The 19,525-nt window shown below is 33.1% G+C and overlaps 5 protein-coding genes across 6 annotated transcripts; 4 read left to right on the plus strand and 1 right to left on the minus strand.

Annotated features, from left to right (window-relative positions):
* The first annotated feature begins 268 nt into the window (after positions 1-268).
* Positions 269-2,598, plus strand: LOC149736932 (heparan-alpha-glucosaminide N-acetyltransferase-like). The gene has a single exon (XM_089876853.1). It carries the CDS (start codon positions 269-271, stop codon positions 2,141-2,143), a length of 1,875 nt encoding a protein of 624 aa, XP_089732979.1. The 3' UTR covers positions 2,144-2,598.
* Positions 2,599-2,634: 36 nt separating this feature from the next.
* LOC149736933 (26S proteasome non-ATPase regulatory subunit 8-like) lies at positions 2,635-3,972 on the plus strand. Its single transcript, XM_089876871.1, has one exon. It carries the CDS (start codon positions 2,635-2,637, stop codon positions 3,436-3,438), a length of 804 nt encoding a protein of 267 aa, XP_089732997.1. The 3' UTR covers positions 3,439-3,972.
* Positions 3,973-3,987: 15 nt separating this feature from the next.
* Positions 3,988-12,023, plus strand: LOC149736934 (BTB/POZ domain-containing protein 1-like). 2 transcript variants are annotated; one of them, XM_089876854.1, is made up of 10 exons: positions 3,988-4,153; positions 4,514-4,770; positions 5,236-5,408; positions 5,759-5,946; positions 6,286-6,379; positions 6,641-6,845; positions 7,152-7,231; positions 7,382-7,502; positions 7,744-7,890; positions 11,596-12,023. In XM_089876854.1, exons 1-10 carry the CDS (start codon positions 3,988-3,990, stop codon positions 11,752-11,754), a joined length of 1,590 nt encoding a protein of 529 aa, XP_089732980.1. In that variant the 3' UTR covers positions 11,755-12,023. The 2 variants fall into 2 exon arrangements, with proteins under 2 accessions (XP_089732980.1, XP_089732981.1); XM_089876855.1 differs by lacking the exon at positions 11,596-12,023 and adding an exon at positions 9,188-9,629.
* LOC149736935 (N-acetylglucosamine transporter UNC93A-like) lies at positions 7,991-11,601 on the minus strand. The gene is made up of 4 exons (XM_089876864.1): positions 10,552-11,601; positions 9,988-10,152; positions 8,966-9,697; positions 7,991-8,689 (listed from the first exon to the last, which is right to left on the minus strand). The coding sequence occupies exons 1-4, from the start codon at positions 10,634-10,636 to the stop codon at positions 8,199-8,201; spliced, it is 1,473 nt and encodes a 490-aa protein (XP_089732990.1). The 5' UTR covers positions 10,637-11,601; the 3' UTR covers positions 7,991-8,198.
* Positions 12,024-12,309: 286 nt separating the features above from the next.
* LOC149736936 (uncharacterized) lies at positions 12,310-19,517 on the plus strand. The gene is made up of 16 exons (XM_089876852.1): positions 12,310-12,451; positions 12,772-12,863; positions 13,066-13,153; positions 13,361-13,457; positions 13,621-13,761; positions 14,058-14,171; positions 14,366-14,457; positions 15,053-15,233; positions 15,433-15,610; positions 15,900-16,072; positions 16,350-16,437; positions 17,046-17,176; positions 17,688-17,817; positions 18,069-18,212; positions 18,543-18,698; positions 19,018-19,517. Exons 1-16 carry the CDS (start codon positions 12,429-12,431, stop codon positions 19,155-19,157), a joined length of 1,968 nt encoding a protein of 655 aa, XP_089732978.1. The 5' UTR covers positions 12,310-12,428; the 3' UTR covers positions 19,158-19,517.
* Positions 19,518-19,525: the final 8 nt, after the last annotated feature.

A 19,525-nucleotide genomic window follows, 5' to 3' on the forward strand; every position in this document is an offset into this window, starting at 1 on the left:
TTGCTTGACAATGAGCGAAAAATATCATTTTACACACGACTTTGTGCATTTGTGATTGCAATATCAGGTCTCTATCTAAATCGCCCAGTGTTTCCAAATTTTGATTTATCATCATGTCGTTTTCTCTCTCCTAGTATTACTTTTGTTTCGCGCTTTGAAAGAAGTTTGTTTGAAAAAGAGGTAAATTTACTTGCTGTGTTTTTGTTTTCTTATCTAAATGTATCTGTTTTCATATCAATTTAGTCTTGCTCATAGTTAAATTTTAAATATGAACTGGACAAACAACTTAAACTGGATATTTCTATCTGTTCTTGTTGCTGTGAGAGCTCACCAACTATTTCTGCCCAACATTGTGACCAAACAAGACCCTCCTCCAGACAACTTGGTTGATCATTCACTGAAGTACAAAGTGGACACTGCTAAACTTACAATTGTAAAGGAAGGTAAAGGTAAAGAAGTTGCTGTTGATATTCAATTTCTCTCTGATAAATGTCATAGTTGCTCTTACTATACTGCTGCCACAATATCCGAAAAAACAGTTAACAAAACCATTTTAGTGGACACAAAGTGGGAAAGCCATGTTAAATTGGTCGCACACACAGGAACTAATTGTACCGTAACATATCCATTTCATTACAAAGAATATGGAAGCTATGTGGTTAATTTTACTATTGACGATAAGTGTTCTTACAAAGGCCCTGAAGTTGTCAAGAAACCTATTAATAGTTTTCTTCCAATTCTCGTAGCGTTTGTTATTTTACTCAGCCTAGCTATGCTTTACACGATTGCCGATTTCTGGTATCGTAAATACGGCAGCACTGCGCTACCCCATGAAACACAAGTTCATGAAGATCTTGGCAACACTGAACCAAATTCAGTTCAAGAAGCAAATCCGACTCCACTAGTTCGTGAAAAAAGTGAACGTATCAAATCGATTGATACTTTTCGCGGTTTATGTTTAGTGGTTATGGTGTTTGTGAATTTCAGAGGTGGTGACTATTGGTTTTTTCATCATTCTCCATGGCATGGGTTGACAGTTGCTGATCTTGTATTTCCTTGGTTTATGTTTATAATGGGAGTTAATATTACATTGTCCATTAACAGTCTTATCACCAAAAATGTGCCAAATTCGAAAATTGCGTACAAACTCATCCGACGTACAGTTCTATTGTTTGGACTTGGAATGTTTGTAGTTAACCACAGCACTTCTTGGGCAGCATTTCGAGTACCTGGAGTTCTACAGAGGTTTGCTATCGCATATTTCTTACCCTTTGTTTTACAATGGGCATTCCATCTTACCCCAATTGAAATCGAGACCAGAGCAAAAACAAATGAAGGAGAATTGAAATGGTGGCACTGGTGCAAAGATGTTGTACCGTATTGGTTGCAATGGCTTATTGTATTGGCTATGGAAGCTCTTTGGTTGTTTCTGACTTTCCTTTTACCCATTCCTGGATGCCCTACTGGTTACTTGGGTCCAGGGGGTTTAGATAATGACGGGAAATATATCAATGAAACTTGTGTGGGGGGAGCTGCTGGCTATATTGATAGGGTTATATTTGGAGAAGCTCATATATATGGTCATCCTACATGTAAAAATGTCTACTACCCAACGTATACATCTGATCAAAGAGTTCCATATGATCCTGAAGGCTTATTGGGTTCAATTAATAGCTGTATTATTGTAATACTTGGATGTCAAGCTGGGAAGATATTCCTTTACTATAAACATCCATTAGATCGGGCTATGAGATGGATTCTATGGTGTTTTTTCCTTGGAGTTATCTCAATTATTCTGTGCAAGGCTTCTGCAAATGGGGGGTGGATACCTGTCAACAAAAATCTCTGGACCACCACATTTGTAACTACCTTAGCATGCATGGCTTTCTTTATAATTCCTGTCATTTATTACTTGGTGGATGTAAAAAAAGTCTGGACTGGAAGACCTCTAGATTTTGTTGGTATGAACAGCATCCTTGTGTATGTTGGTCATGAGGTTTTCTCTGATTACCTGCCTTTTACATGGGGACCTGGGTCATACAATTCACATGCTGAAGTACTTGCTCAGAATATCATAGGTGTCAGTATATGGGTTCTTATAGCATATTATTGCTACAGGATTAAGTTCTTCGTAAAAATTTAAATTTCGCTGAAAATAGTACAATATGTGTGTAAATCAAAGTGCAATAATAATGTTAAGAAACATTTGCTTAATTATTTGTTATGTTTTTTTACTGATTTGCAAAATTCCATGCAGTGTGTAAAATATATAGCATTAGTAAAAACATGTTTTTTTGGAATTAAACAATTTGTATTAAAATTCTGTAAGTCTCGAAGAAGTATAATTACTTGAGTGTATTGTTTTAAAATATTTGCTGTTAGCCTGTAACTACCGCTTTTGAAGTACCTCATTCACATTACTCTCAAATTCATTATTCTCAATATAATATATTCTTATTAATTTATTATGAAACTGTAAATTTTTAATAATCTGGTGCTATCTATATGTCATTTGCCTAAAATGTTTAAATATATATATATATATTAAAATTGCCATTTTTCATATGATGTTATTACATTTTGATTCTTCACCTACAGCATAGATAAGTAATTAGCAAATTTCTAAAACTAAAAATGGCTGCTGGTATGAAAGAAGCTGTAACTGTTTACCAAAGTTTGAAGAAAGAATTTTACAGAAAGAATGCAAACCTGAATGTTTGTGCTCAGCATCTGTGTAAACTGAAGATTGCATTGACTGGTTTATCTTTTCTGCCATCCACACAAACCACTCCTACTCTTCAAGAGTTTGTATTGGCAAGAGATGTCTTGGAAATTGGAGCCCAGATGAGCATTATGAAGAGAGATATTCCAGCTTTTGAAAGATACATGTCTCAGCTCAAGTGTTATTACTTGGATTACACAGAAGATGTTCCAGAATCTGCTTATAAACAAGAACTTTTGGGTCTCAACCTTCTGTGTCTTTTGGCACAAAACAGGGTAGCAGAGTTTCACACAGAACTTGAGAGGTTATCCACAAATGATATTCTTAATAATGTCTACATCCGTCACCCGATAGCTATTGAGCAATATTTGATGGAGGGTAACTACAATAAGTTGTTTCTGGCAAAGGGAAATGTCCCTGCTGAAAGCTATAATTATTTCATTGATATTTTGCTGGGAACTATCAGGGATGAGATAGCGACTTGTATAGAAAAGTCATACCCTCGAATCTCCTATACCGAAGCAAGAAGAATGTTATATTTTGAGTCCGAAAATGAGCTTGATCAATATTCAAAGAACAGAGACTGGGAATTAGGAGCAGGAAAGTATTTCTGTTTCAATATTACAAAACAGAATGAAGAAACAGGTCTAGTGGCAACAGCAGAGCTTGCACAACAAGTTATTAAATATGCCAAGGAATTAGAGATGATCATATAATAAAACAACTCTGAAACTTTTTAGTAGACCAATTTCAAACTGTGCTATTAAATGTTAAATTTGAAACACAAATTTTCAATGTGCTTGCTTGTAAATAATAACAACTGTTTCATAAATTGCTTTGACTGTATGCTGCAAATTTCAAAGTTCCGATACAAACTGAGGTATTTAATGTTCAACAATTAATTTGTTACCTCACATGTTATATAAACAAAATCTACATTGCGTCAATATTACCATAACCATACATATACAATATTTGTTTTACATTTGAACAGTTTACAACAACACATGTGCATAGTATTTATGTGTAGATTTCTTTTCATACAAAGTTTGATATGTGTTAAACCTCTTTATTTGTTGAATCGGGTTTAACAAAAACTAATTCATCTGTATACTAAAATTTATAAACGTAATTATCAAACCACATTTCATAAAATAGAATTTTTTAAAAGTATAAACAGGATACATAAACAGTTACATAGACAATATATATTGAAATTTTCACCAATTTTGCTTTCCCCCCAATTTAGATGTTTATAATTAAATATGGCTGACAATGGGGCAGATGAGGGTGAGAGGGGGGTGGGAAGGGGAAACCCCCCACCCCAGGTACCCCAGGAAAACCACAATGCCGATAACACAGTAAGGGTGGCTGTGGGGGTTGTCCCCAACCCCAGGGTGGTAGGGGCAGTAGCAGGAGTTCCAAATCGAGGTAAAGTTTTTGTTCATATGAATTTATTCCTAAACAAAATTTATTAGTCTTTTTTTAACAAATTTATTTTAAATATATAAATTTGTTTGTAAACTGTACCTAGTCTATCAATTCTGTTTTGTGTTTTGTATGAATTTGTCCTCTAATATTTCAATTTTATGTGGGTGATCTATTGATGTTCTTGTCCCATAAAATGTTTGCCAAAATTTGTCATATTACCCCAACACCCAGGAATCCAGGATGCTTATGCATGTCGTTCATGGGACCAGACTCTTTGACAAATATGATCTACACATATAAACAGATTAAGTCAGCACCTGTTATTTTTCTGTAATATTATTTTTTTTGTTTTTGTTCCAGCTTTGAATCCCCAACCTGTTGTAATACGGATGGCTAACCATGGAGTGAATGCAGTTGCCCCCCTTGAACAGGCAGTTCCTCCTTTAAATGTAGCTGACCTTCATCCTGTTGTTGGTGCACAGCCCTTGTATAACTGGCAAGCAACAAAAGGAACGTTAAAAGATCGTTTTCGATTTCTCTTCAATAACCAGCTTCGTTCTGATGTTTTATTCGTGGTTGGACGTGGTGTTTCGTCACAAAGGATTCCCGCACACAGAGTAAGAAATAGTTTCTATTTATATGGGTGAGGTTCTCTAGGAAATAAAATACTAACAGAAAGCACAAACAGAAAACCTTTAGAACCTAGAATTTAGGCCAGATTTTTAGAAATTATGCCGGATTTGTAGGGTTTGGGCCAGATTTGGCCAGATTTTACCCCAGCATCCAGACTGCAATGTACAACATATTGAAACTTTTTCTTGAACTTCTAAGAATTAATTTGCTTGCAAAATAAAGTTTAGGGCATAGATATTCATTCATAAATAATGTAGATATGTATGCCAATATAAATTATTATACACCACAAACACATCTAATATTCATACATCTTGTGCCCTACTGTTTACATATTTTGTTTGACAAATTATTTTCTAAAAGAAAATTCTAGTTTTGCATATAAATCTTTAACACTAGACTAGGGTAATATCATAATCTGCAACCTTAATAAATGAATTTGTTTACAGTTTGTCCTGTCAGTTGGGAGTGCTGTATTTGATGCCATGTTTAACAGCATACTTGCCACACAGTCTAATGAAGTTGAACTGCCAGATGTTGAACCCGCTGCTTTCCTTACTTTGCTACGATTCTTATACACAGATGAAGTGAATATTGGACCAGAGACTGTGATGACAACATTGTAAGTTTTGTCGTAATTTAAATAATGTTGTAGGCTCAGGTATAATAGATGTAGTGTAATAATGGTAGACATACTATGTGTGATAAAGCATTAGGATTTATAAGAGTATGCAAAAGGGGCTAAACTTTGAATTGCAGCGAAAGTAGATATACGTAAACGCATATTTTAAAGGAACAAATTTAAATTATTATTTCCAATGTTTACTGATGAATGCTGCCCACCATGCTACTCCGGGTTTAGTGCCTAGGCTATGATTATGCTGAAAGTTCAGGTCCCTAATCGTTTTTTTGTTAAAAAATTAAAAACCTTAGCAATTATATTCCAATATCCTACATCATTGCTTACCACAGATACACTGCTAAGAAATATGCAGTTCCCGCCCTTGAGGGTCATTGTGTGGATTTCCTGAAGAAAAATTTGAGTTCGGATAACGCCTTCATGCTTTTATCACAAGCTCGATTATTTGACGAACCACAACTTGCTACTTTGTGTTTGGATTGCATTGACCAGAACACTAGAGAAGCATTAGCTGCGGATGGTAAGTTAAAATGACATAAAGTAAAATCTGTTTAAGTGAGAAAAACGGTATTAGTTTTCTGTTTCTCTCATTTAAAGTAAAAACACAGTTGCAAGTCTTGTACTTGCTCAGGGACAAGCATGACAGTATATAACTTTAGTATAAAGCTTTAAATTTGGTGCCAACTGTTTTGTACTCTTGGTACAACTTCAATGACCTAAACACCGTCTTTGGTGCCAACTGTTTTGTACATGTCTGGTAGATATTTAGAAATAAAACTTCTTAACTAAATTACATTTTTTTTTTTTTTTTACATGCAGCAACAGTTATATGTTAACCAAATCCTTTTACCTCCGCCAGGCTTCACAGATATTGATCATAGCACATTAGTTAGTGTGTTGGAACGAGATACACTGGGTTTGCGTGAAAAAGTCATCTTTTCTGCCATGGAACGGTATGATGTGTGGTGTTTGGTGTATATTTAGGTTTATTGCCCTTTCTAATATATGTTACATCCGTGCATTACTCTTACCTTATTGTAAAGGCAGAAATATAGTCTTGTGCAATTCTAGAGAGAATGACATAAACACAAGTCAAATATAAAGATGTTATTGCACAGAAATGTAACTTTATTGATGTCAATCTTTTTTGAAGTTTTTTGAATTTATTTTTAGAAAATTAGCACAAACTAACTGATTTACCCAAATACATTTAGTTGGGCCGAGGCCGAGTGCTCTCGTCAAGAGCTGGAACCAACGAAAGATAATTGCCGTAAAGTCCTTGGTGAGGTTATTTACCTTGTGAGGTTTCCTCTCATGAACGTGGAGGAGTTCGCACAAGGTCCTGCTCAATCAGGGATCCTCAGTGATCGAGAGATCGTAGATTTGTTTCTCTATTTTACACTCAACCCAAAACCAAGGGTGAGATTGTTGTTGTTTTAAAGATAATTTTGGATGGTTTTGGGTGCTAGCTGCATGTGAGGAGTATTCAACATAAGTTGGTATTTAAATTTGGCTATCAAACAAAAAAAATGTTTTGGATAGAAATATGAAAAAAAAAATCCTTTACACTTTGCTTGGCATACCTTTTGGTGAGAACTACATATAACAGTTTGGTTTTTAATCTAAAAAATTTAAAATTAAAAAGGCACAACATAGACATTCTCAATTATGCCTATTAAATACTTTTTATGCAAGTTTGTCGGTTTATAAAACTTTTGGTTTCAGGTTCGGTTTTCTGACAGACCACGCTGCACTTTATCAGGGAAAGAACAAAGTGTCTGCAGGTTCAGAGATGTTGCAGAAAGGTATGAGGTGTGGGTGTGGTGATGTGAGGACAAGGTGTATAGGTCACATGTTTGAGGTGTCTGGACTGACAACTTGTGTATTTATGTTTAAATATTAAATTCACCTCATTTGACGTTATTATAAAACTTGACATATGAATATTGATATAGATGGGGATACTCCGGCACAAGTGATCGCATCAGGTTCACTGTCAGTCGCAAGATTTATATTGTGGGGTTTGGTTTGTATGGTGCTGTTATGGGGCCTGCTGACTTCCAAGCAAATATACAGGTACTTAAAAAGCATGTCAAACACGTTTAAAAAGACTGAAAGTAACTAGTTTTGGTCTTTTTTTAACTTACTGAATATTTAAGTGACAGTTATTGGCCTGTAAAAACATTTTTTAGTGATTACAATGTTTTAAAAGGCTGTAAGAGGATAACTTGGTAACTTTTAATTTTTCACTCTTGACCACAAATTTTTCGAAAAACTTTTTCAAAAGTTAAGGTTTAAACCAAATCTGATCCACCAGGTAATATCTGTTGACAATGGGATTGTCCTCGGACAAAATGACACAGGGTTCAGTTGTGATGGAACGGACAAAACATTTAGAGTTATGTTCAAACAACCAATTGAAATCAAAGCAAACCAAAGTTATGTGGCGTGTGCAACACTCAATGTGAGTTTTGTTTATAGGTCTAGACCTTTTTATTTCTTGTATTAGATACTAATAATTCCCAGGTACAAGTATAAACCATATATTCAATAACTAACACATGTTTACTTTTTTTTAATTTATTTTTAAAACAAAATTCATACACTGATGAAAGATTACATTATAACATTGCAATGACTTTAATAATGACAAACTAAGTCTACAAATTAAAATTATAATAATTCCTAATTATCTGGAAACCAAAATATAAAGACATGATGTGATAAAAACTTTTAAATTAAGATTTTTTCACTTTTTTAAAGTTTTTATTTCTAAACTTTTTTATTTTGTTCGATACATTTTCGATACTTAGGCTTCTCAGCAATCCACTCAGCTACCATATAGAATACTTGGCCAACTACACATGCAGTCATACATAAGATAACCATATGTACGGGGTATAAGCTTGCACTTAACCCAAATGCAAGTGCAGATCCAAGTGGGTTCCATACATTAAACAAAGCCATTCCTGCTTTTTTTGTTGTTGTAAAGAACTTATCATACAAACTGCCAAGCTGGCTTAAAAAGATGGATGTACAAATACCAAATCCAACTGCAAGGGCAAAGTACAGCCATAGCTCACTGTAGGGGTCGTTAGATGGTACCCACACCAGCGTCACAATAAAAAGACCAATTTCAAAGATGGCGGTTGCAAGGAATATCTTGAGGTGTGAAATGTATTTAGGAAGCTTCCCATATACATAGCAGCTTAGAATCATAGTACCACCATAGGTAGCTGTAGCATAAGACATGTACTTGATATCTGGAGAAAGGGGTAAAAGGTAAATGAGAGGAAAAATTAATCCAAAAGTTTGTAGCGGTTATTACATTTTAACTAAGCAGATTAGTTTCAAGGAGAGTATATACGACTTAGTGGAGAAATTGTTGTTAAATATATATTTATGCACACTTTTGGTATTCTTTGTAGATATTCTACTTAATTGTTTTAAATTCCTTTAAGTTCAAACAAATGCATTAAGAACAGAACAGTGATATGCATTATAGCTTTAGTAGCTTCGGTTATATTTGAACCTCTTACCTAACCCACAAGCAATCCACGATGCTGTGAAGATGCCGCGGAAGAAACCTTGCATGATCCCATAATGCAACGTCATTGGTATCAGTAGTGCAGCTGCAGGATCAGTAAAGAGGAGTTTGAATGTTGACTTCATCAACTCAAACACAGATTCTTCTTCTTCCTCCTCTGCAGTGGATGCTCTCTCCTCTTCTTTAAGTCCATTCATCTCAATCCTTTCTTCAGATTTCAAAGATTCTGACCCCGTAATCTCATCCAAGCAGAGGCAGAGGCAAGCAGCAAGTATGTTGAAGCATAGATAGCAGGAGAGAAGGACATACATCACCACATCGCTTACTTTCTTCGCTTTTGGGGCTTCATTAAACTTATAATACAACCCACAAACAACTTCATCATTTTCACCAACTGTTGTAACATCAGTTGTGTTGTAATTACCCACACCAAGTGCTGTGGTGTTCATACCTTCTACTACCAACACTTCAGCCTCAGGACCACCCATTGCCTCGATTAGAAACGACATGAAAAGTGTCCCAACCAACATAGACATGCTCATCACTGCACTAAACCTCCCAAAAAAAGCAGCAGTGACTTCGTTTACTTTCTTTCCTTGTTCAGCTGCGTGTTTCTGGCCAACTTTAGCAATGTAGAATAAAGCTGTGGACCAGAGGACTCCTGCTCCTATGCCAAGAAGCATTGCTGCTGGTATAAGCGTGTACCATTGTGGATAGAAGTTGGCTGTATTTTAGAGATGTAGAAGGTTAGAATATACCAGTTTGTAGTAACACTGTGTGGACCATAGACTTAAAGAAACAACAAATGTAATCAGTGTTACTTTAGCCTCAAAAGTTTTAAAAATACTAGACAAACTAAAGAAAAAAAGTACAGTATGCCAATATACATTGGATAAATTAAGCAGAAATGTTGCCAATAATAAAAAAATTATGCAAAAGTAGAACATGCCAATATATAAAGTACCTCAAGGAAAATAACTCGCACAGAAGAGAATTTCAATACATCATGCTTACCTAGGGTATACGAAGCATATGCAGCAATACTAATAGCCAAAGACTTTCGGCATTCAAGTTTCCCAATCAACAGTGGAGGGAGCAAGAGAGATGAAATAACAAACGATCCGTACAAGAAACATAACGCTGTTGTGCCAATACCTCTGTTCAAACTACTCTGCATACCTATGTTGATGTATAAGATCAGTTTTGTATTAAGAATCATGATTTCATTTATTTATCACTATATTTCGCAAAAGGACCCTTTTTGTTCTCAAAATTTATAGGTAATAGCAACAGGGGTAAGAATAAAAAATGATTTGGTTTAAACATTTTTAAACTCTATAGTTATTTAAGCTTTAAAAGAGAGATATATCCCAAACCATTTTTTATGTTAATTTAAGTTACACCACAAACTACAAAACTACATTTTATTTCTTCACATATCTCTTTGTGATTTAAATTTTAAAAAACATAACTGTACCAACATAAATTAGGATAAATTTAACTTATTACATAACAAGCAACAAATATGCATTTTAAAAAACCAAGCACTTTAGATTACAACCAACACACTTAACTCACTTTCAAGTGACATATATGCAGCAAAGTTGCTGAAAAAAGCCAATGAAATAACATTCACATTTCTTGAGCATCTGCATTTTGCCATTTTTCTAATCTCCTTTAAACTGTAAACGTGATTCTGTCCTCTAATCCACCAACGAGTTGTTAAATGTGGTTCATTTTCTTTCCTGTGTAACTTGTTTATTCGTGTATTAAGTCCAGTTAAGTGCTTGCTTAACTCTTTTTTCTTAAAACTTTTAGTATTTAGACAGAGTGTTATCTCAGCATTCAGAAATTGTTTGTTATGCTGTAACTTTTTACTGATGTCGTCAAATTTTGTGGCACAGAAGCTTTGTTCAAAAGTTTACAACTCTTGACTTACCCGTCCTACAACTGGTTTAAAGTTTTACTTCTAAAGGCCCATAACTCTTTGTTGATGCCGATATACATAACCATTGTAACCTTGCACACAAAATAAAACGTGAAATAACACATTTTATAGCAGCGTTATAAACTAAACTATGTACAGGCACAAGAATTTCTTTTATCACACTAACTCTCTACATTTCACATTGTGGAAAACCTTATAGGAAAGCATAATGTAATTCCCTTTCCTCCTCTTAAAATTTTTAAATATTTGCTTTGAAATTTAACCTTTCAAAGTAGACTTAGCATTAACCAATGGGTATTCTGGATGTTCGTATAACATTACTCTAGATTTGTCTAATTAATCCATGTTGGTTACATATGTTCACTGTGTCATCATTCTGTCACCATTCTATACAATGATATTTCCTGTGTATATAAACTAAGTAAATTCTAATTGTGTGTAGCTGTGTGTACCGTTTTATATTCATGTGTTTGTATGCAACAAATGAACATAGCATAATAATACACCCTGTGCTGTTGTTATAACATGGTTGTCTTTGTAATAATACACCATATGCTAACTGGTAACTGCAGTTATAACATAGTTGTCTTCTTATCCCCAGACAAGTGATATATTTTACACCTAACGCTCACTGCAGAGTTATAAGTGTCTTCTATAATCTGTTTTTTTTACAGGGTCATGACAGCTTTTATGGTACAAGGGGTCATAGAAGAGTTATAAAGGACAATCCAAGTGATGGACAAACTGTATTCATCTTCACATTTGCTCCTGGCAATAATAATGGGACCTCTGTTGAGGATGGTCAGATACCTGAGCTTATATATTACACATGACAGTCTGGTCAGTCATTTCTCAATGGTTGACACTGTATTAATACACCTTCCATGAAGATGATCCTATTGCTATGATGTTGGTTATTGTAGGGGTAGTATTTCTTCTTAGTGTGTTTCCAGGTGTGGTTTGCTATTTTTGGAGTATAGTGACCACTTAAAACAATGAAACAAGTGTTTGGGCATGCACGTTTCAGTTGCATGTCAAAGTTATTTTGCATTTTCACTCCCTTTATGTTCTGTGCACTTAAATAAAATTATTTAGTGAAAAAGTTGTTTTTGTTCCTTATCGAAGCAAGAATTATTTAGCAAGGTGGTTTGGACGCCTGCCATTAGCCAAATATGCTATAGAGGATAGAAGTTTAAACTGGTATCATTGTTGGATATTTGTCATTGTAAATGATACTTATTGAAATTGCTTTAACACAGAGTAGATAAAAACTTAGTCCTCCCAGATGTTTATTGTAAGCCATACATTAAAAATGACGATAAACACATAAAAAATTCCACAAAATAAAACCTGCTTTTAATACACACCCCAGAAATAAATAAATTACAAATACTTTTCTTTTGTTTGCACTACCTAGGGAAATCCCCGGTAATAAAATTCACGTTTCAGAAATTTTTAATTTTTGTTTTTAATTTCCTGGTTCGTTTTGGAATAAAATTAACACGATATGAAAGTCATCGCTTTAATAAGGTAAGAAAATAAAGAATAAAAATATATTTCCTAACTTTTATATGTTAATTTAATACTGTACAAGTACATTGGCTTATTACGCATCATGTTTTTGTTAGTAAATTTACCGCCATAATAATGAAGCATATTTTCAGTACAGGATATTATCTTTACTGTTTGATCTTGATTGCAATAGAACTCCTTCACTAGTGTTTATAGTTGGTATTTAAAGTGTCAGAGCTCAGTAATAATTCTTTCCCATTGTTCCGTACAATTTTTGTTTTATGCAGTATTATTATATACATTGTGCAGAATGTTTTATTTCAATAATATTTTTACAGTGGAGGCAAGGATAGTTGTTACAACATGATGCAGTGTGTAGATATGGGACATTCAATAGTTGGATTGGCAAACTTACAACCTGTCGGAAAAGGTGGGAATGATGGATAGCATTACTTTTTGATTTAAAATGTATTGGGTAAACAAATGTATCATATTTATCCTCACAGGGTAGGTCGACTTAGAAAGTTTTAACATGTGTGTGCTAGTTCATGTTTCATTAATGGTATGCATAAAAAAAGGTGTAATTGCAATGTTATTATTACTAGCTGCTACTATTACTTAGTTATTTTCAGATGAGTTGGATAGTTATATGTACCAGACTGTTGGTCACGAAGCAATTGAATATTATGCAGAAGCTATGGATCTACCACTGTATATGAGGTATTTATTAGATAGAGTTTAAGAAGACTAAGAATATTTGTTAAAACATTAAGTGTTATAAATCGGATCTTGTTGATTCGTGATCTGTTAAACATATAAACATGAACTACTTTTGCAAGTAAAGTAAATTTTCGGGTAAATATAAGTAAAAAATACAAGAAAATTTTTAAATGAAATGTTATGTTTATGTTAATGTTCTCGGGTTAGGGAAATCGCCGGAGCTTCAAAATCCACGAACTTAAATTACGACCAAGTTGATGGGGACGAGGTGGAAGATTTGTATTTACTTCTAAAACATATTCAGGTAAATATGAGGGGATGCAGGTGTGTTTATTAAATAATCACCCACAAAGTCGAATGCGTTGTAAGTCGCAAGTGAGAATGCGGTATATTATTCAAGTCGGACATCAAGTATTTTCGAAATTATTTTTAAAAATGAAAAAAAGTATTTTTCTGTTTCTACTTAGAGTGAACTTGAGTATGAAGCAGTTTCATGCGGTGCAATTTTATCCGATTATCAAAGGTTAAGAGTTGAGAATGTATGTGGGAGACTTGGGTTAACGTGTCTTGCTTATTTATGGAGAAGAGAACAAAGTGAATTACTTGAGGTTTGTAAAATTTTATGTTTTTCTAATATATATAAGATATTGTATACTTTTTTAAGCTTATTCTACATATATATATAGTTTGTTCTTTTTTAAATGGCTATTGTTTAAAGTTTAAACAAACTAATTTCAGTTTTCTGGCAATTTTATTTCTAGGTCCCATTCAGGGCGCCTTTAAGGACATAAATGTTACCAAAAACAAAACTAAAAAATAGAAGTTTTAGATTTATAATTTGCCTAACAGCAAGAGTTTATTATGTTGTGTTATTTTAAACTAAGCAATAAATATTTTACAACAGGAGATGATCCAAAACAAAGTGACTTCAATTTTAATCAAGACAGCAGGGATGGGACTTGAACCCAGGCACCTCGGTCTTTCACTTCATGAAATGAAGAGTCATCTTTTTAAGCTGGTCAGTTTATGTTTTAAGTTTTAAATTTTTTTTACATACAAAGTTTCCTTCTTAAACCTTAATCTAGTAAACTATTTATTAACTTTTGTTAACACAAATTTAAATTTTAAACATAACAGCTTTCAGGGCATAATATTTGTTTTTTCCATGCAGTATGTGTTTAATTCAAAAAAATTATCTGCATATGTTTGCAGAACAGCAAATATGGAAGTCATATATGTGGTGAAGGTGGTGAATATGAATCTTTTACACTGGACTGCCCGCTGTTTAAAAAGAAAATTGTTTTGTAAGTTTTGTTGTTATTTACTTTTTGTGATAAATTATGCATAAACTTTTTTCTGGCAAATAAAGTTTAGTGTTTACTGTTTTTATATGGTTTGTGCGTTTGGTGTATTATTTAAATAATTAAAGTTCTAGTATGGCCTGTGTGCTTGGTGTAATAATTGTGCAATACAAACTTAATAAGCAAGGTAAGCAAAAGATCAATTTACCAAAATTGGTTGTTAAAGCAAAAGTTAAAACTACCTCAGCATAATTTATGCCACTGCATTTACGATACTGTCAGCAAATTGGAAACACCTGACTTAAAGCACCCAATGTCGCCGTTGTCACGTATAGCAGATTTAGAGTGTTGTGATTCGGTTGTTTGTGTATTGGAATGCTGTCTTATTGTTGACAATGATGTAACAATGCATGTTGTTTAGTCATTGAAAGCTTATGACTAATTAGTGTTTGTCATTGAAGCAGTAAACACTATGTGTTTTTGTTTACCCAAATTTTTAAATTTATATTAGTAGTAGGAAGGTATGTTAAATATGTTAGCAGTTTCTATTTTTTTTAATCTTCTTTTAAGGTAGTAAATTTTGTTATTATTTTAACAGAGATAAAAGTGAGGTTATAACTGTATCTGATGACGCCATGGCACCTGTCACGTATCTTAAGCTTCACAAACTTCATCTTGAAGATAAACCAACTCAACAAGTTGATATTATTACGACTCCTGTTTTGAATAAAACTATTAATCAATTAGTTGGAAATAACCATGTTAAAGTTAAACCACAGGTAAAAAATCAGTTGATTATTTTTTTTTTGCAATATTTAAATCTATACTTAATTTGGTATTTTAACTTTTGTTTAACTTTTTAACTGAGTTTGTTGTTTGAGTTGTATAAGCTAAAGCGATTTATGTACGTCTTTTTAAAGTAGTTAGTTTCAATAGTAAACCTATGTTTTAAATGAAAACTTATTTATTTTTGTGCAGCTGAAACTTAAATGGAAACAAAACAACAACCATAACAACAACAAGAACAACACAACAATATCTATGAAGAAACATGAAGATTACCTTGTGGTTGGTGGTATATATGGAATGTTATGTGATGAGAAAAGTGTCGATAGTATAAAAAGTGCAACCATTAAAGCTATGGATGTGTTAGCTGGTAAGTAAGTTGTCTGAAAAAAAAACGTTTTGCAAACTTTGGTTTTGTTTTGACTCTAACTAAAGTAATATTTTGTAATGGTGTATTTCCAGTGGGCGACGCCCTGCAGTGTAAAATGCCATTGGATCTGAGCTTTGAGGACTGAATTAGCACATAAGTTTTTTTTATAATACAAATCTAATGTAACTTAAGAAAAAGGCGACTTTACCAGATTTTTTATGTGTTAGTTTTATTCCATTTAACTACTGTTATAATTGTACTTTAATTTCATTTTTATTTTTATTTTTAGGCACTCTGCAGCAGCATGGACACTCATTGAAGGATGCAACTTATATTCATCTATACATAGCTGATATGAGTGACTTCCATGTTATCAACTCTGTTTATAAGAAATACTTCAAGCGTGAACCACCATCACGAGTTTGTGTGGCAGTTTGGTTAGGAAAGAATGCTCTGCTTCAGGTATATGTCTTGAGTTTGCTATTTCAGCAATGCCAAGAAGCCTGTCAGCCCTTTTTAAGGTAGAAAATTTGGGCATCTAATGTGTATTTATAAGTTTCTTGTATTCTTATACATGCATAAATATCAGTTTGGGACAAATATATGGCATGTTTTTGGTTTGTAATATGTATTGGGATGTTAACACAGTTTATTTGGTAAATTTTAACATGTTGCACCAATTTTGGTTCTTAAGCATTGCACATAACAATATATTTTATCTCATGACTGTCATCTACAGATGGATTGTTTATCGCATCACAATGAAAAACAAACACGAAACAATCTTCACGTTCAATCTGTTTCACATTGGGCTCCTGCTAATATTGGTAAGAATTAGCATTATGATGTAACAGAACTTAACATTGGTTCTATTCATAATGAATGGCTTATTGATCAAAATATTTTTTTAATACAAAAATAGAAAGAATAAACAATGGTCGCAAAATGCATGACCAAACACAGCCGATCCAGTATGAACACAAATGAACGCACAATAGAAATAAAAATAAACAAACAGGCGTGTCGCTTCAATAAATAACAGTAAAGTTTTATTGCAAGGTCTTTGTGGGTCAGATACCTGAGTATATTTATTTTGGCTCACTATCTCAAAACTTAACGTTTTAATAGGTTTTCTACCCACAGAATTTTCATAGTCTCCAACAACATCTTTGTAATATATTCTTAAAAATATGCTCTCATGCAAATCATCGTATATTTAAGTTTAAGTGAAACTCTAATTAAAAATAAAAATATATAGGTATTAAAATTTAACTAAAAATATATATTTAAAAGTGAAAAATTAGTTAGTAAAATTTAAGCGAAAATGCAATTAACAGTGCATAAATTTAGTTAAATTTAAGTGAATATACATTTAAAAGTGATCAAAATTAGACAATTGGTTAGTATTTTTTTAAATGTATTTAAAATCCCACAGGTCCCTACAGTCAATGTGTTACACGGGGCAATGTTCATTATATAGCTGGACAGATTGGGTTGGTTCCTGGTTCAATGAAGTTGGTGGAGGGATGTTATGAACAAGCATACCTTGCTATGAAGCATGTGAAGGTTTATTGTGTGTATATTGTTGTAATGGTGTGATCTCAAAAATTACTTTTGTCCTTTAAATACAAAAAAATACTATTTTCTGGAACAGGTCTTGGGCTATGAGCTACACCTTATTTAGAACATAAGTTGCCTAGTAGTGGTTGATATATCTAAAACAATGTACGTAATTCCTAATTGCATTTGTCTAAAAAAGACCTTTATACAGTAGTGGTTGGGGCATGACCGCAACTATTTACATTCCTATTTGATATACTATACTTCTACAGTTACATCCCATTTTGAGGCCTATTTCTAACAATTGATATTTGATACAGTTACAGTTCATATTTTTTTTAAAATATACAACTATACAAGTAGATAGGTTTACATTCCTATTTAAGTTCGTCTTATAATTAGATAGGTCCATGTAGTTAATCTAAATTTCTACAATTTGTCAAAACATTGTATCTACTGTCATAGTTTTTTTTTGCATATTAAAGCATAATTTCCCTTTAAAAATCTTTTTTTGCAGAGTATATTAAAAGTGATGAAACCACCAAGTACATTGCGCAATACAATTCAGTGTGTGTGTTATATAACGGATGATACGTTTGTTAATGTTGCTCGCAAGTGTTGGGATGAACAATGCGTGGAATATGAAGGTCAGGTTGTTTATTGTGCCAGGGAATTAGAAATTATTTGTAAAAGGGTTACAGAATTCTAGGGTTTTACTCAATGGGTGTGGTCCTTTTCATCAGGGGACAATTGTGGCAATTTTGCCCAAAATTTCCCTAAAAAAATCCACTTCAGAAAACCTTGCTCCTACAGAACAGACCTACATTCTTATTTTTCAGTTTATTTTGATAAAATATCATTGCTAGGCATTTATTTTATTTGAGATTTATTTCCTTAGAAATCGGTAATCTCCCGATATACGTGGTTGTTCCTCACCTACCTAAAAATAGCTCCATCGAGTGGCAGGTTATTTCATCTAATAAAGATCATATAAATGATGATGGAATGGAATTAACTACAATAACATCAACATCATATGCAGGTGGGATATTAACCCCAGTGTAAGCATGAGGGTAAAGAAATACATAGGTGTTTGTTGTATATTTAGATACCCTTTTTATGACTTGACAGTGAACATGAGGTGTATGGCTATGAATACACCATGTGTGTTTGGTGTATAAGACACCCATGTTATAACTGGACAGTGAGCATGAGGTGTATAAATACACCATATGCATCTGTTGTATAAGAAGCCAAGCATGTTACAGCTCGACAGTGGGCATGGGGTGTGTATAAGAGAACACGTTAAATTATAACTGATTAAGAGTAATAGTACCATTAATAGAATTCTATTGTTTGTTTGTTTTTTCAGATACCAAGAATATTTGTAGTGATGATGGAATAACTGAAAGTTTAAGAAATAATTTCCAAGTTTTAAAATCGAAGATAAAAGATCAGAAATTGTCGTTGAATAATCTTCTTCAAATTCGCTTATTTAATGCAGTGGACGATCTGCCTATTAATATTGGTTTGTTTCTATTTTATTCTGAGTGTATGTTGGCAAAATATACAGTTATACACCCAAGTGAATATAATCATTACATTTAAATTTCTTATGAAAATAGAGTCTAGATTTTAGCGTAGAGTGTAGCCTAGATTGACAAAGATGCACAAATCTACACAATGTAGACTTTCCTTTTATAGGAAATTAAACATAGATTATGCTAAACAAAGGTAATGCCTTTAGTGTAGCATACTTGGTTACCAAAAAGAACTGGAACCCTACAAAGTAATAAAGTAAATATTATTGCTGTACCCAAGTTTATATACTATAAATTATTTTACAGATTTTTACAACCAACTATGGGGGGAAGAGGAAGTCCCAAGTTTTGTTTTCGTTCCCGTGGAAACAATATTCACACACGTTCATGATGATCGGCAAATTATTTTCCAAATGTTATGTTTAATTAATGAAAATGTTATTTAAAGGATTTGTAAACTGTATCGTAGTATTTTAATCATTTGAATCTCAATTGTAATGATTTAGTGTTTCATAAAGGATATTTGGTGCTGCTTTTTTCTTGTCAAGCTGCTTTTTATATGTAAAAACTTTTACCCTCAAAGTCATGACCAAAATTGAACTAAATGGGTGGCAAAGTTATTGTTTTATTTAGTGCCCACACTGTACTGTGTTGTTTACATCGAATTTTAAAAGGATGTATTTGACAATTATGATACTTGAAATAGCAAATAAAAATGGTTGGCCTACAAAACAGCTTCCATCACTAAAAAAATGATGGGAAAATTTTTGCAAATTTTATTTAACAAAATATTTGTTTTTTCAGAATATTAGGA

The sequence above is a fragment of the Ciona robusta genome, chromosome 4 (genome assembly GCF_009617815.1).
Source record: "Ciona robusta chromosome 4, ASM961781v2".
Taxonomy (NCBI): Eukaryota; Metazoa; Chordata; class Ascidiacea; order Phlebobranchia; family Cionidae; genus Ciona; species Ciona robusta.

Coding starts and splice junctions, on each gene's coding strand:
- LOC149736932 (XM_089876853.1), top strand. CDS start 269: ATGAACTGGACAAACAACTTAAACTGGATATTTCTATCTGTTCTTGTT.
- LOC149736933 (XM_089876871.1), top strand. CDS start 2,635: ATGGCTGCTGGTATGAAAGAAGCTGTAACTGTTTACCAAAGTTTGAAG.
- LOC149736934 (XM_089876854.1), top strand. CDS start 3,988: ATGGCTGACAATGGGGCAGATGAGGGTGAGAGGGGGGTGGGAAGGGGA. Junction 5,947..6,285: donor AGAAGCATTAGCTGCGGATG/GTAAGTTAAAAT, acceptor TACCTCCGCCAG/GCTTCACAGATATTGATCAT. Junction 7,503..7,743: donor ACTTCCAAGCAAATATACAG/GTACTTAAAAAG, acceptor CTGATCCACCAG/GTAATATCTGTTGACAATGG.
- LOC149736935 (XM_089876864.1), bottom strand. CDS start 10,636: ATGGCAAAATGCAGATGCTCAAGAAATGTGAATGTTATTTCATTGGCT. Junction 10,153..10,551: donor TGCATATATGTCACTTGAAA/GTGAGTTAAGTG, acceptor ACATCAACATAG/GTATGCAGAGTAGTTTGAAC. Junction 8,690..8,965: donor GTGGATTGCTTGTGGGTTAG/GTAAGAGGTTCA, acceptor CCCTTTCTCCAG/ATATCAAGTACATGTCTTAT.
- LOC149736936 (XM_089876852.1), top strand. CDS start 12,429: ATGAAAGTCATCGCTTTAATAAG. Junction 15,611..15,899: donor AGCTATGGATGTGTTAGCTG/GTAAGTAAGTTG, acceptor TTTTATTTTTAG/GCACTCTGCAGCAGCATGGA. Junction 16,438..17,045: donor TTGGGCTCCTGCTAATATTG/GTAAGAATTAGC, acceptor AAAATCCCACAG/GTCCCTACAGTCAATGTGTT.